The sequence below is a fragment of the Morone saxatilis genome, unplaced genomic scaffold (genome assembly GCF_004916995.1).
Source record: "Morone saxatilis isolate NCDOM2014 unplaced genomic scaffold, NCSU_SB_2.0 Contig6, whole genome shotgun sequence".
NCBI lineage: Eukaryota > Metazoa > Chordata > Actinopteri > Moronidae > Morone > Morone saxatilis.
This window is the reverse complement of record NW_023340206.1, coordinates 4,124,194-4,139,026: the sequence shown is the minus strand read 5'-3', so window position 1 is coordinate 4,139,026 and position 14,833 is coordinate 4,124,194. Positions and strand designations below refer to the sequence as shown.

General features: G+C 40.9%; 1 protein-coding gene across 1 annotated transcript in view; it reads right to left on the bottom strand.

Annotated features, from left to right (window-relative positions):
- LOC118340150 (E3 ubiquitin-protein ligase Midline-1-like) overlaps positions 1–14,833 on the bottom strand; it is a gene marked incomplete at its 5' end in the record, with an annotated part of 27,575 nt that overhangs the window by 5,897 nt on the left and 6,845 nt on the right. Inside the window, 5 exon segments of the mRNA XM_035678020.1 lie at positions 1,378–1,521; positions 2,744–2,871; positions 3,544–3,692; positions 5,570–5,677; positions 11,455–11,550. Of these exon segments, the coding sequence (XP_035533913.1) occupies positions 1,378–1,521; positions 2,744–2,871; positions 3,544–3,692; positions 5,570–5,677; positions 11,455–11,550 (625 nt within the window).

Sequence of the window (14,833 nt, the reverse complement as noted above, 5' to 3'; positions counted from 1 at the left end):
TGTGTGTGTGTGTGTGTATGTCGGCACTACTGTATGTCTGTTGTTGTTCTACAAGACATTGTGTCACCGAGTGTGTGTCAGGGATGCTGATTCATTTTACAGCTGTCATCTCTCCTAATACGATGTCTCACTCCATCACTGCTACTCAAACCTAAACGTCTTGCATGTATAGACATATAACTCAGCGTTTCCGCTGAGGTTTCGTCTTTTTCTGAGCGCTCTACACCTGGTGTCAATTCTCTGCTGCGCTATCATCACATCTTATTCGGCGTCCATCCTTCACAAGCCAGTCATTTCGTGTGAGAGTGATAGTAGCATAAAGGCAAGAGGCTTCACTTCAGGAGCTTCCACTTCTGCCGCTGTCTCAGCCTTCAGAAAAGCACTTCAACTCCCTGTTGCCATAGGAGAGCTAGTGGCCACCAGTAGAGGACCGTGATTGTACTGAGATCACAGGTTTAAAAGTAGTATGGTAAAAAAAAAAAGTCTGCATAACAAATCCATTGCAAATGTTTACATGCAGGATGTGGGTCTATTTTATACTTTCCAATGGTCCAAATGCTATAGGGCGACTCTAATAAAAGCCCTCTCCACTTGCCTGAATTGCCATTTCATTTTCACTTCATTAAATTGGACGTCATGTTCATGTTCGCCATTTTCCATCTGGGAGGGGTTGTAATTCTGCCAGTAGTGTCTGACATATCCATCCAGTTTACACCATTATCAGTCTGCTGGAAAGCTGCAGTAGTGCTTTCTGGGAGCAGTAAATAAGTTTAGTGTCGATCAAAGAAAGCCAATTTAAAGGGACCAGTGTGTAGGATTTAGTGGCATCTAGCGGTGTAGTTGCAGACAGCAACTCGGTTACTTCAACCTCCCCTTCCAAGCAGGAAGGAGAAGCTACGGTGGCAGCGAAACACGTGAAAAAATACATTACAGCCCTATCTAGAGCCAGTGTTTGTTTTGTCCCGTCTTGGCTACGTCTGGCTTCAACATGGCGGCCTCCACGGAAGGTGATCCACTTTGTGTGTAGGCATAGTCTCCTAAACGTTACACACTGGACCTTTTTATTAACCTATCCAGCAGTGTCAATCTCATCCATGCTGCAAGCCATTTTCTGGGCACTTTTTTTGTGACTTTTTCTGGCTGTGGCACAGGAAGTCACAGTCACCACTCTTCATTGCACCTACAAAACTAAACAAAGAAAACGGCTCTAAATGAGCACCACACCAGATCTATGTGTAACAGAGTGTCCTCAATTGCACCTACAACCCTGACAATCGATTCTAGGAAGGATTTAGAGCAAATTGCGTTTGTGTTTCAGTATGCATAATAACTAACCCCATCTGATTCAAAGTTTCCTTTTCAGCCACACATACTTACTGGCAATGTTAGACTGCCCAGTGAAGATGGCGTACTGGAGCTCATAGGACACCACTGTGAATTCATCATCAGATGTCCAGTGGACCGCGATGGTGTCGTATGAAGCCGTGCACAACTCTTCCCTTATGCTCGGAGCATTGGGAGCTGCAGAAGATGAAAAGAAAAAAGAAATGTCATCCAACAACATCTCTAGCTCTAATGCTATGTTCCAGCTGAATATAGTTGCAAACTGCATTGGTGATATTCCAAAATGGGAACACACTCAAAGGTTGTCGGTTGTTATAACAAACAGTAGCCCAAATTAACCTTGTACGTGTTCATTTGGTTCAACTTATGAGTGCAGAGGCTTCATTACACACAGGATTGAAGATGTTCTTTCCAGTAGAGTGGTAGGTTGAGCATTAAAAGCAGTGCATAAGCGAAATGATAAAATATTCAGATTCAGAACACATTAACACAGCAGGAAGAGTAAATATTCCAATCCTTTTAGCAGCAACAAATGTTGGGTCGTTACATAACCAGAAATGCTAAATTGGCTTTCTTACACTTTTGATTCATGTGCACTTTATTACGTTATAGTTGTTTTTGCTCTAAAGTCGCATAAATAAAACAACCCACTTTTGTATTCAAGCCATGAAGCCTTCCGTAGAAAGAGAATGAACAGAGGAAAGAAACAAAGATATAAAGGCGCAGCTTAAATTGATTGTAAAGCCACTTCCTATCTCTTTCTGTGTCTGTCACTCTCTCCCTCTCCCGAGCCTTCTGTCATGAGTGGCTGCACATAGTGGAGTGATTCAGACTGATTCACTTAGTGAAAAGGCCCTCCAGCGAAGCCCTCATGCATCGCAGAGAATAAATACGAGCCAGACATTTTCATAGACCTTCAAATCCACTACACACGACGCCTTGTTTTTGTCCCTCAGCGTGCTCGTAATTCACGCAGTGACATTTTGATGGGTCCTTGCAAACGGGACATCGGAAATTAATGTTGAAAATTAATTTTGGAGTTAATAGGCTGGGGCCCGTTCCTTCAAAGACAGTGCTTGGAGACAGCTGAGACTTCAAAAGGATTTTAACAAATAACAAAATCAGAATTTAAAGCTGGAAGCGAATCATAATTAGAGGCAACGTTTGGTTTCATGGTCAGTGAGGAACTGAATTACAGGATGTAGACTGTAGATCCAACAAAAGAGGACATTTGGTTTATGATTTTAATCTTGAAGTAAATAAATACCAAGCAATTACGGTGCACATGAATTGACAAGCTCACTGATTCTGACTACAAATTAGTGCTCTGAATTTAAAACAGGGTGTTGAAATAGTTCAGTAGATAAACTGAGGTGAAACTGAAAACACAAAGGCGTACCAGTAAGGTAATCGAGACTCTCTAGCATCTTCTTCTCTCTGGCGAAGTCCAGGGCGAAAGTATCAAAGGTGTCCGTTAGGTGTATCTCAGGGATCAGCACTTGGGTCGATGCGGTTGCCATGGAAACCCTAGATCAGTAGCAATCAAAATGGAATACTTTATTCATACTTTATCATACTTCACAAGTGTTTACAATTATCTTTAAAGAACATGTATCTTCAAAGACACACACATATATATATATATATCATTCTGCACAGTGAAGCTCAAACATCCAACTGTAGGAACAAGAAGAAAACTAGCTACTCTACTACTCTACTGTAGAAAAACTGAATTTTAGCATTGTTTTAGCTGATGGAATAACACAGATATATAGTATTAACGCACTGCTCAAATTAAAAAGACTGAATCGGAATGAAATCAGCCCTCTAATTAGCGAGGCTGTCCAGATTAGATTCTGATTAAAACACTGCTTTTGTTTGAAGGACTAAAGGATAATGATTTCTTTTTATATCAGCTTTGTTTCTCCTGAGGATGGACATATTGGACACTGGGTTTTGTTCTCAATTGCCAAATCAATTAGTCAGAAAGCTTAAGCAGTGAGTGGAATAAGATCAGGCTAAATAAAAGATGAATTCCCTCTCTACTTATCTTTGCTGTTGGGGAAGTCAAGTACACCAAGTTCTTATACTGATTCTGAACATCTATGTGTGCACTCTGTGCTCTCCCTCTAAAGCTACAGCTCAGTTTACTTGGGCGTATAATTCCAACATGCGTGGTCAGCGTGTGGGCAGTCTGACCTCTCGTTGATGCTCTTGGCGGTCTGCAGGAAGCGAGCGTGGTCGGTTTCTTTGAGCGTCTGATCGGCCTGTGTGATGAGGGCCGAGGACCTCTCGATGCACTGCTTGCAGTTGGAGATCTGTTGGGCGAGCTTCCGGAGCCTTTGTGCCTGGAAAGAATGGCAAAGAGAAGTCGGAGAATGGCGCTGTTAGGCTGGATCAAATAATCAAACCAAAGGATGCGTGAAAATGTCCTCATCCAAGATGCTGCGGATCATTAGGGATGAGACCATAATCAGAACTGACAACAGGAGGTGGGGTTTTATTGGTACAAGGAGATGGATGTTAGCATTTCAAAGTCACACATTCTCGAAAAGGTCAAAGCAGTTGACTGATGCACATAGTCATCTATTTCTTCAAGTTTTCTCCTTCATGTTGTCTTCATTGGTATGAACATCAAAGATGGTAAATAATAGCAAAAGGCATGAAAATCCTGCTAAGTTTAATTTACAAGGAGTGGAATCTGATTTGTTTTGAACTACTTACTTGTTTCTCATTCTATAGGGTTTAAAAAGTTCTCCTGTAACTATGAAAATAAATGTATAAGACACGTGAAGGTTAACATTTTCTCTGTGTTGTAGAAAAAAAATTAGTGTGACTGAGTAACTAAGCTTCGTTTGAAAGCTGATTTTGATTGGAAAAGAAAGAGTAGCCAAGAAAAAGAGAAATGGCTTGACAAAAAAGTTTGCACTACACGAGTTAAGCTTATCCCATCTCCCTGCTAATTCAACAGTTTCTAGGCGTATCAATGATTCTATTGCACGCAACTCTGGGATTTCATTTCCCCTCACTTGCCCCTCTGTTTCATTCCCTCTCCCTACTGTATGAGCAGAGATTTTAAGAGACAGATTGAGGTCAGTGGCTGAATTGAGGTCAAAGGACATTTCATCAGCATTTTGGCTTGCAAAGAACCCAAAACACTAATCTCAGTCCAAATCCATTCAAATGTGCATCATCATGTTACAAAAATTAATAACATAAGGCAGACTAACAACTGAAACTTGGTCTCAGAAAAGAGCATTTTGAGTTATTATTGATCATGATTTAGCACTCCACCAAACAGCAATTTGTAGAAATCTGCTGTCCTGAAAACAAATATCTCTGTTTGTTCTCTAATGCAATCCTAAAAGCTTAAAGCCTACATTACATGGTGGACAAAAAAAACCTCCCTGGTGGGTTCCAAGTCTCACTGGATATAGCAGGGGGAAAAAATCATGTGGGTTTAGGGTTTAGGTTTAGAAAGGCAACCTTCCATATGCTCTGGGATCCACTTTTGGCCGGTCGAACTGTTTTCACCGTCTGTTCTTCTGTTATTCTGTCAGAATGTGATGAAGGGTTTGCATTCTATGCAGTTTTACGCCATGCAAGGATCAGGTCAAGCGGCTGTTACAAAGTATAAATGTGGTGTGACGGTAGCTTGGAGTGTTTTCAGTGGAATTTATGTGTTTAAATAGTGATGAATAAAGGTGATGATACTGGCAGTCAATCAACTGCAGCAATCCAAACCTTTGTATTGTGAATGCTTTGTCGCCCACATGCTGATTTGTACCACATTTGCACATTGCAGAGATAAGGGACTTCATTTATTTTTATTTTTACGGATATGACTGTAGATAATTAGATCTGCAGACAGTATTTGCCCCTTTATGATCATTAATACTGTTGGTATGGTTTACTGATGGGAGCAAATATATTTGTTAATGATTAAAGGATTATGTAAATTAGTAGCTACAAAACCATGACTCAACTAGCATCAATAAAGAAAGCACATTATGCTGTTTGTAGTGGAAGTACAAAATGACAAGTGGGTCCATGGGTAGTTTTAAAATTGGTGACACATTTTTGTTTATTCCCTGTTTGCCAGGCTAGAAAATTGCATAAATCAGAATCAGAGGGGGTAAAAGCGAGAGGATATCAAAGTGAAAGATGGCTATAAAAACCAGCACAGGAAAATCAATGGTATCTGCTATCATACTCTTCATCTCACCTTCCCCTCCTTGATCTTGCTTCCAATGATCTGCCTCCTCTGCTGAATAATGTCAATCAGGAGATCGCACTCCTCCAGGAGCTTGCCCTCCTGGCGCGACGCGTTCACCTGAGAACCAATTCACAGAGAGTATTAGATAAACAAAGAGATTGACGGATGCTGGGGGGTGGGGGAAATATAGAGGTATATATGTTTAGAGGTTCCACATCATGTCGGAGGGACAGGATGTCATTTTCATCCATCAGCCAGGCCCCCACTGTCTGGAAGCAAACACTTAAGGAAGATGAGGCATATTCAGCCATTTTGCCTCCCGCTGACTTGAGTGCTGAGTGACAAGTAAAATAAGCAGGAAGCCCTGTGGCTGTTAGAGATCAGACATGACACTCAGCAATATGCTGATGAACCAGACACAAGGGCAATGTCCAAAATCACACTCTATTTACTATACAGTGCACTATATTTACCCTCTGCTAGTTTTGTGTGTGTCTCACTTCTGATTGAAGTAAAATTGATTCACTACATAGTTCCCACAATAGAATTAAATGTGTTAAACTTCATAGTGAGACTCATAGTGAGTTGTCCGTGTTGCTGCAAATGATGATTGCTAAGTGTCTGAAGTCTCAATTTACTGCTCACCATAGGGTAAACTACTGAGTGTCTATTGTATCAGTGAAAAAGTGAATGGGGAAGTGATTTTGGATGCAGCCAAGGAGAATCCCTCATTTCCCCGGTAGCCATTTTTAAGTTAGAAAATCCTGTTTGACAAGATGGCAATCAGACATTTAGCATTTCACACATTCCCCAAAAAATCTGGTTTGATATAGGTTCACATTTTAAGGTTATATATGACACTTTCAGTCCAGTATCATAATAAAATGTGTAAATCAAACAAAAACAGGACTTTTACCCAGTGTTTGTGTGCTATGTGAAACCAAAAGTCATTGCTGGCTTAACTTACTTAACGTAAATTACAGTCTTTACCTGAACCTTACCAAGCTGCTTTGTTGCCAAAACCCAACCAAACTTTATTATTGTTATAAGTTATTATTGCTAACTTGACCGTGGAATGTGAGCATGTTGAAATCTTGAGACAGGCCAAAAATGGTCTGGTTGTCTTTTGCATGATATAAAACCACTGTGCCCTGTGCTCATTTTGGTTTCTAATACGTCAAAATGTCAAGTATGCCCATTGCTTTTGTTGAAATCATGCAGTTTGAACCCTAATTTTATGGGTAAAGTGGTCTGAAGGTCCATGTTGTGTTTTTATACATCTAGGTTAATTTGTTTCATCAGCGTTTCAATGACTATATTTGTGTGAAGTGGGTCCTGACTACATGGTGACAGACACTAAAATGTGTTTACTACATTGATACATATAACAATCATTATACATAACCTAGACGTCTGAAAAGCATTCCAGTCTTAATCTCAACGTCCAGACATTATTTGACCTACTAAGGTATTTAAAGTTAAACGTTAGAGCATTAACCCTCCCAGATCCCACATAAGTCTATTTAGATAGATGTGATCAGACCTTTAGAGCACACATATCTTCATAAGAGGTTTAACTGGGAGTTTGACCTCTATGAGCATAAAATATTTACATACATTTCTTTACAAAATAACATGTTATACATGTTACAGTTTGTTCATATCTCATATAATATAGGACATGAACTGAAAAAAATAATTTGGTGTAATGCTTTTGTGGTCATTTCTGTACTTGTCACCTTCTTTAAATGTGCAAACCCAATTTGTGGGAGGGTAAGAGTTACTTTAATACCCTAGTTATACAGTATTGTCCAGCATTGTAAATCCAATGTCACACAGGTGTTAAGATGGACTATGGATGTCATATTTTATGTGCGTGGGACATCAGCGACTATATAGAATTGTTACCTGCCTACAGTAATTGTCACATTGTGGAGAACATAAAGCACTGAACTGTAACTTTATGTAAAAGAATATTTAGTTGGCTGTGCGGTTCAAACATCTGCTTGGCTCACAACCCACTGATGGCAATTCAACTTGAGAAAAATGATTTAATTTAGCCGGAGGGTGTTTGGGAAAGTGCAGTTGATGCTGTTGATTACATTCAGGGTCGTTCTGCCGCGAGGGTCTTTAAAAGAAAAATGGCATCCAACTCCATTCTCCGAGGTGTTTGATTCACTTTGCAGTTGGAACCTTTACAGTCTGAGCAGGCTATAAAAGTTGTCCAAGTCCAATTATAAGACTGCAGGTCCTAACATAATGTGTAATTTCTCATTGCGGCCATTTCCTAGCGGCCCTTTCAGCACCTTGTAAAGTGTTTTCTTGCTGCGGCACAGCGATAGCACGGGGAGCAATGAAAAGGAAGTCTGCTGTGAGTGTTGCCAAGCCAACGAGAGATTGCATAGCTATTCATACACACATCCACTCTCTCTTACGCATACACATGTTGACAGGTGTTTTAATAATTACATCATTGGGAGTCATTTGCCTTTCTCCACAGAGCTGGAAAGGACTTTCTTAATATCCCCCAACATGCTCCAAGACAGCATTTATGTGATTTTTTTCTGGCATTGTGTTGCCAACAGAAACAATTTGCCACCTGGATTACATCTCACTTCTTACAGTATGCGAGACATGCTAAGCCGAACACCTCAGCTCTGCTGTACAGAGGAGATGTGGCCGGTGCATCTGTCTTTTCAACACTGCTAATTGGTTTCTTGGACATCAGTGTGACAGCTCTGGGGAGGCTTGAGATTTGAAAGTGCTTACCCTGTGAAAAGCTTGTGTTATCTCTTTGCTAATTGGTGTACAACATTCCACATACTTATACAGATCTAAAACAAGGGGTTCTGGGGTACAAGCTTCTCTGAATAAAGACTCCAAACACACACACATTGAAGTTCATCTAGTTCTTTGGAAGTCAGCTCTTTTGGTCTCCAGCTGATTTTTTTGCTTATTTTGCTGTGTTTTTTTTGTATGCGCCGCTGGGTCAGGAATAGTTTCCAACAATTTATAAATGACAATTAAACTAAAATGGAACTGTAAAGAAAGTTTGGGGGGTGCTTTTTTCTTCTTTCTTGGCTGAGATTGTTGTTTTGTTTCCACCAAGGCTCTGATTCGCTCTCCCTGACATTTCAAGACTGTTAATCTCAAGAACTCGATGTGAATAGATGTGACGTCCTCCGATGTTGCTCATCTGACCGGAACAAACCGCCCACAAGGCTGCGTAAACACACACAGCGGTCACACATCTTCCAAATTTAAGCATTCTGTTCGGTTAAATGTATTTTAAGACTCAAAGGAAGACATTTTGTAGCCTAAAACACTATAATTATTTCACTAAATAGTTTAATTGTGATAGACTAGACACAAACACACACACACAGACCGGAGTACATCATGTGTCATGTAAAGATGTGGAGCATCTAACGACTGTGGGCAGAGCCCTCTGGAGCATATGATCAGTGTGACAGATTGTACCCTGGCAGCGACATTAAGTGATTCATTTAACCACAAAAACACACACACACACACACTTGCAAAAGAGACTCAATGCTCGAGGGTATCCAAACTTTTAGAAAAGCACATGAACCAAACTTTCTGCAAGGGAGGTGACATTAAACTTTTCATGCCTAATATATCCAGTGACACCAGACATCAGAGGTATTTCTCCTTCTGTGGCTTTTGCTACATTATTCATTTGCTTATCAAAAGCAGAAAGCCTGGTACTTTCTTCAATTATGTGGCTTGGATTCATTTTCTCTATTGCATTCTACAAACAAACCAATTAAGTGCCTCACATTACCCCTCTTTGACTATTTGTGATTATTGAATTACACTCAAATTCAAACCCCATTTTGCAGCACGCAAAAGGCAACCGAGAACACAAATATCGTGAGGCATCAGATTCTAACAATTACAGCATCTTGATCCTATTAGCCGACGCCATGCCAGCTGAAAAGGAGTGCCCCGGATTTGACAGAATGTGGCGCAGGAGCGTTAAATTGCGGGCACGGTTGAACCGCAGCACAGACGGTGACTCAGAGGAAACTGGATGTGAGCGTGCAGTATTTCCTAGAAGACCACTCGCCTCCTTTTACACCCCCATTACCCCCACTCCTGGTACTGGCGGTAGCAGTGGACAGAATTCATAGCAGGGATGTTAAGGGAGGTTGCCATCTATGACAAAACTTGCGTGTACAGTTTTGATACATCCGGAGCCTCAGAGATGTTTCAAATCTCAGCAGCCACCAGAAGAGACAAATCCACATGATGTGAAATATTTAGACAGCTGCCCGTGCAGTGTTTTTCCTTTGTGACCCTCTTTTTTTTTTGTGCTGTCACATTCACCCCCTCTCATGGGCAGCCGCATGTGCGTGTCAAACAGGCTTTGTTTACTTAGTTTCTATGACTTTGTGCACTTATTTTTGGCTCGTGAGCACCAGTTCAGCGCTATTCCATCTTGTGCAATATGACTTTTCTCACCTAAAGACAACATGCTATCACTGTACACGCCACAAGCTATTTCAGGGCTTTAGAGTGTGTTGCAAAACCCTACTGTATGTGTAGTTGTGACCATAATGCACTTGAGGAAAAAAACAGGTCAAGCTTTTTTTTGCCCCCTTTGTATATGCATCATTTATTCATTTCTGATTTTTAAAGTATTTCCTCTTTTTTCTTCTTTTTTTTCGTATTTAAAATTCCTGCATCATGAAAATATCTCCTCAAGAAAACATCTTTGCGTGATGGCGACACAAAAACATGCTCACAAAATATGCACACAGCACTTCAGCAAAAAAAAAAAAAATAATAATCTCCTTAATAAATCACAATCCTCTTTCCTTGCAGTTTGCAAAGGCCTTGCCAGGCAGTGTGGCTGCTCTCCATTATTCCTAAACTAAGATGTCACTGCCTTTTAACCCCGTGGCATTGCTTTATTTAAATCTTCTTAGTGGGCCAGCGTAACATGAACAGGCAGGCTTAGCACAGAATTGCCTTCAGTACAGCTAAATACACACAGGCATTCACACACATTGCTGTCACCCTAATAATAAACATATTAGACAAAACCAGATGTTGAGTAATTGCAGAAACAAAGCAGTGCCTGCACGCCTCATGCCAGGTTCTACGCAAATTACTGGGGGAAAAAAAAGAGTAAAACTTTAAGCTAGTGTTTTTAAGATGGAATATGTGATGCTAAAGCAGTAGCAGCTGTTGCTATAGGCCATCTTTTCACACCTCTTAAGTGAAAGCACTGCAGACATCGTAGGGCAGCAACAAACAATTAATTTCATTATCGATTAATATAAAATGTCAGAAAACGGAGGCACAAGTTCCCAGAGCTCAAGATGACATATTAAAATAAAGTTTTTGCCCAACAAACACTGCAAAACTTAGTTATTCCATTTCCAATTAAAAACAAACAAAAAAAGCAGCAAATCATCACAGTTGAGAAGCTGGAACCAGAGAATGTTTTGGCAGTTTTTGCATGACAAACTAATAAATCAAAAAACTAATTGTTTAATCGACATCGATCCTTTCAATAAAATAAAATACTTTTTTCAAATTTATAATAATTTCATGCAGCCTCTATAGTGTAGCTGCCAACCTTACATGGCTAACATGCTAAGCTAAAGTATACCGGTCTTAATCTTAAGTCATCATCATGATCAGTCACATAGGAAATCTGATATTTTTTCATATTAGTTTCTATTTTGGCTATAAATTAGATTCTATAGGGATGAGGCATAATGAGGCATAAATTCACTGCAATAATGGGCTAATAATCAAACTTTATACACATATCCACTGGCATTATTTGTCAGAGCAGATCAACAGGATAGATTACAAACAATATAGATCAGTGGCGACCTCAGAAGACCACAGGGACTGACCTCTACATGTTGACAAGTCTGGATCAGTTTCCCCATAAGCGACTCCAGCTCATTGTTCCTCTTGATCAAATTGCTCAGGTTGGAGTCCAGGGCTTGCTGTAGCAAACAAGAGATAAAAGACAACAGCGAGAGAGTGAGGAGTGTGAAATGAAATGTCCGGGAACATAAAGGCAAAGAAATATAGACATGAAGGACAGAGCCGTAAATCAAAGGAGGATAACAGATCTGCCCCCACCCCCCCTTTAGGTTTCTCTGCTTACGCGAGCCGAGGAAGTTGTAAGACAGCCCTTAGGTGCTACAAAATATAAAACCAAAAAAATAAAGTTGTAAAGCAAAATGGAAAACAACTACATTCTAGAAAACACAAGACAAAATGAGCTCAAATGTTTGATTCCTCAGCGGTGATTCACCAAAGAACAGAAAAGAGAAGCTTTCCCCTCAACCCTCCCTCACAAGCATCCCCAGGAGTTTGCCCACTTTTCTTCTTCTTTTTGGAAAAACTGCATTTTAGTGTCCACATACCTCCGAGCGCGGGTGATACCCCTCGTCCCTGTACTGCCTCCTCATCCTGCCGAGCCTACAACAGTGGATCCTACTCTAAGAGAGGATGTGACTGGGACAGCCACTCCACTGAGCACCAAGCCATGCGCAAACCCGGCCAAGCGGCAAATTAGGCATCAAAAGCTTTCCCTATGAGAGGCATGCAGCAGCGCTCTCGGCTAACGAACCGGCAAACAGGTGACAGCACGTCAGCTCTGTCCCTTAACGCTCCTCCCCCTGCTTTTTTTCTTCCCTCCCCCTTTTTTTTCTCGTTTGCTGCTTTTCATCCACCCGGGCACAAGCTGTCTTCTTTACTTCCAAGACCGGCGTATTATTGCCAAACCGAGCGTGCTTAAGCTGCTCTGATGCCACGTCTCCACTGTATCGTTCAAAACTGTTTTTCAGATGAATTTAAGCTCAGACACAGCGAATACTGACATTTTTTTTTTTTTTTGCTGCATGACTCGAAAAATGGTGCACGAGTGCATTGGGGCTGCAAGGCCGGAACAGCAACTTCGCTGGGAAAGCACAGGTGTTGTGTAAAATCCTTCGCTTCTGTTAAAACTCCAATTTGCTCGACTTCAAATTCAGAAAGCCGACTAGCTAGATGTGCTACATCACAATTCACTAACCACTTTTTCAGCAGCGGTGTAAACAAAGCCGGGGGTTCTGATGTTATGTTGAGGATTAAAAAGCAGCTACCCCAGAGGGAATATTGAATAAACAACAACAGTAAACACAGATAGAGATGGTGGGATTTGTGTGTTTTTGTGTGTGTGAGCTGTAGGGGTTTAATGGATGGCCTTAATACGCAGATGACACACAAAAGCAAAAAGCAGCATAAAGGTTTCCTCTGAGAGGAATAGGACGCTGCCGTCCCTATATCATTATCCGTGGAGATAAAAATAAACTAAACCTCCCGAAGCAGCTGTGTCACATGCGGGTCGGCTTATGCAGCAATAATGCATACTTTAATGCAAAGAGGAAAACATATTTGTATTTATGTCTACATTCCAGAATATTGTATGAATGCTAACTTCACATCTCCGCAACAATCCTCACCACATGGACTGCAACATGTACACAAGGGAACAAGCATCTGAGGGATTCAGGAAGATGAAACCTGTCAGTCTCCATGCCTCTTTCTGTGTGTATGCCACAACTGGACATAAAGGGGTTAACCCACATCCACAGTGTCCATGTATCCAACTAGTATTAATCTCTCGGAGCTGGGCTGCCTGCCTGCCCACCAGGTTGATCACCTGTCAGTCATCCTGCTTGTTTATCCTCAGTATCTCTCTCTCTCTGTCCGCCTATCACCCTTTTTTCGCTGTCAGTCCGAGCCGGATTTTCAACCCCCCTCCCCCCTCTCCAAAAAAGGAAAAAAAAACAGTGTCTGCGCAAAGTTAATCTCCGCTCTGAACCAACTAGGTTAAGCCACTTTGATATGATGAGTTTTCCGATATGCAGAAAGCCAATGGGTTCAGATTAAAGCGGAAACAGGCAACTTTTCAACTTTTTACTTGCAATTTCAAGCTTGAGTATCAGTGATGGAAGAAGTTCTCAGACCTTTTACTTAAGTGAAATGCCACAATGTATAAGTACTCCATTAGAACTACAAATAAAAGTGTCATGGTTTTGGGTTTTTCTTTAGTTATTTCCTCTTTTATTTTGTAATTGTCTTCCTCTCGTGTCTTGTTTTGCTTCACTACCTATCTTTGTTTGTTATCCCTCCAGTTCTGACTGTAACAAATTATATTTTATAAAATGATTGTATGTAGTGTAGTAAAAAGTATGTATATCCTACAAATGTGCAACTACTGTATGTATTTACTTGTGCTTGTATTTTTACATTGTGGTATTGCAACTTTCAGATCTGTTTTACTGACAGCACCCAGTGACGCTGCTGTTGCACTACAACCAGCAGTGATGTCACAGTGCACTGACACACCCAGGAGTACATTCGGACATCACTGCAGCAAGGTGAGAAGACCACAGGAAGTCACCAAAAACAAGAGGTTTAGCTGGTAAGTTGCTTTTTAAGTCATGGATCTGAATACTTCTATGAACTCCTTTAATGAAACATATACATAAAAATATATCTCCCATAGGTGGGCCTGTCATGCCTTTAAAAAAGAGACATTCATGGCCACTCAGCAGCAGACAGAATTATCCCGTGACTCAACTGTGGAAGACGAGACAAGCAGTGAAATCGCTTGAAATGTAAATATACTTCTAAAAATAAGATGTAGTTTGCTAAAGTGTGGTCAGCTGACAGAGTTGTTTTTGGGTTTTTTTTGTTTTTTTTTTTCAAAGGAAAGCTGGTTCTTTCCCCAGCATCTGCTCTTAATCAGTGAGAAGCTTTTTCTGCTGCAACACACTGTGAGATTCTCTCCACAGCCTCTTCTTATATCACCCAACAAGAATCAATCCAGTTTCACATTAAGTGACACCAAATGTCTCCCTGCCGGCTTGTAGTTTGCGAGGCTCTACATTCCAAGCTGTGTCGCTTTAGTTATTTTTTTTTGTTTTCCACCACCTCTATCTAGATGGGCAAACCCCATTGTCATTAGTGTATGTTCTGTGTGCGCAAGAGGCGGCTATAGGCTACAAGCAAGCTAAATCACCCGAAGCGGTGCTGATAAGCTAAGAATGTATGCAAGGGTGGGGGATAAGACACGCACTAAAATGTAGACTGAGACAGGTAGGGAACCGAGCTGAAAAGTTCAGAGGAGCTACGTCTTTTTGAGATTTACTGTGACACTGAGCAGGATTGTGTTCTCAGGAATCCTCACTGAACTGCCAGAATTTCACTTGTGTATATGTGTGTGAGAGAGAG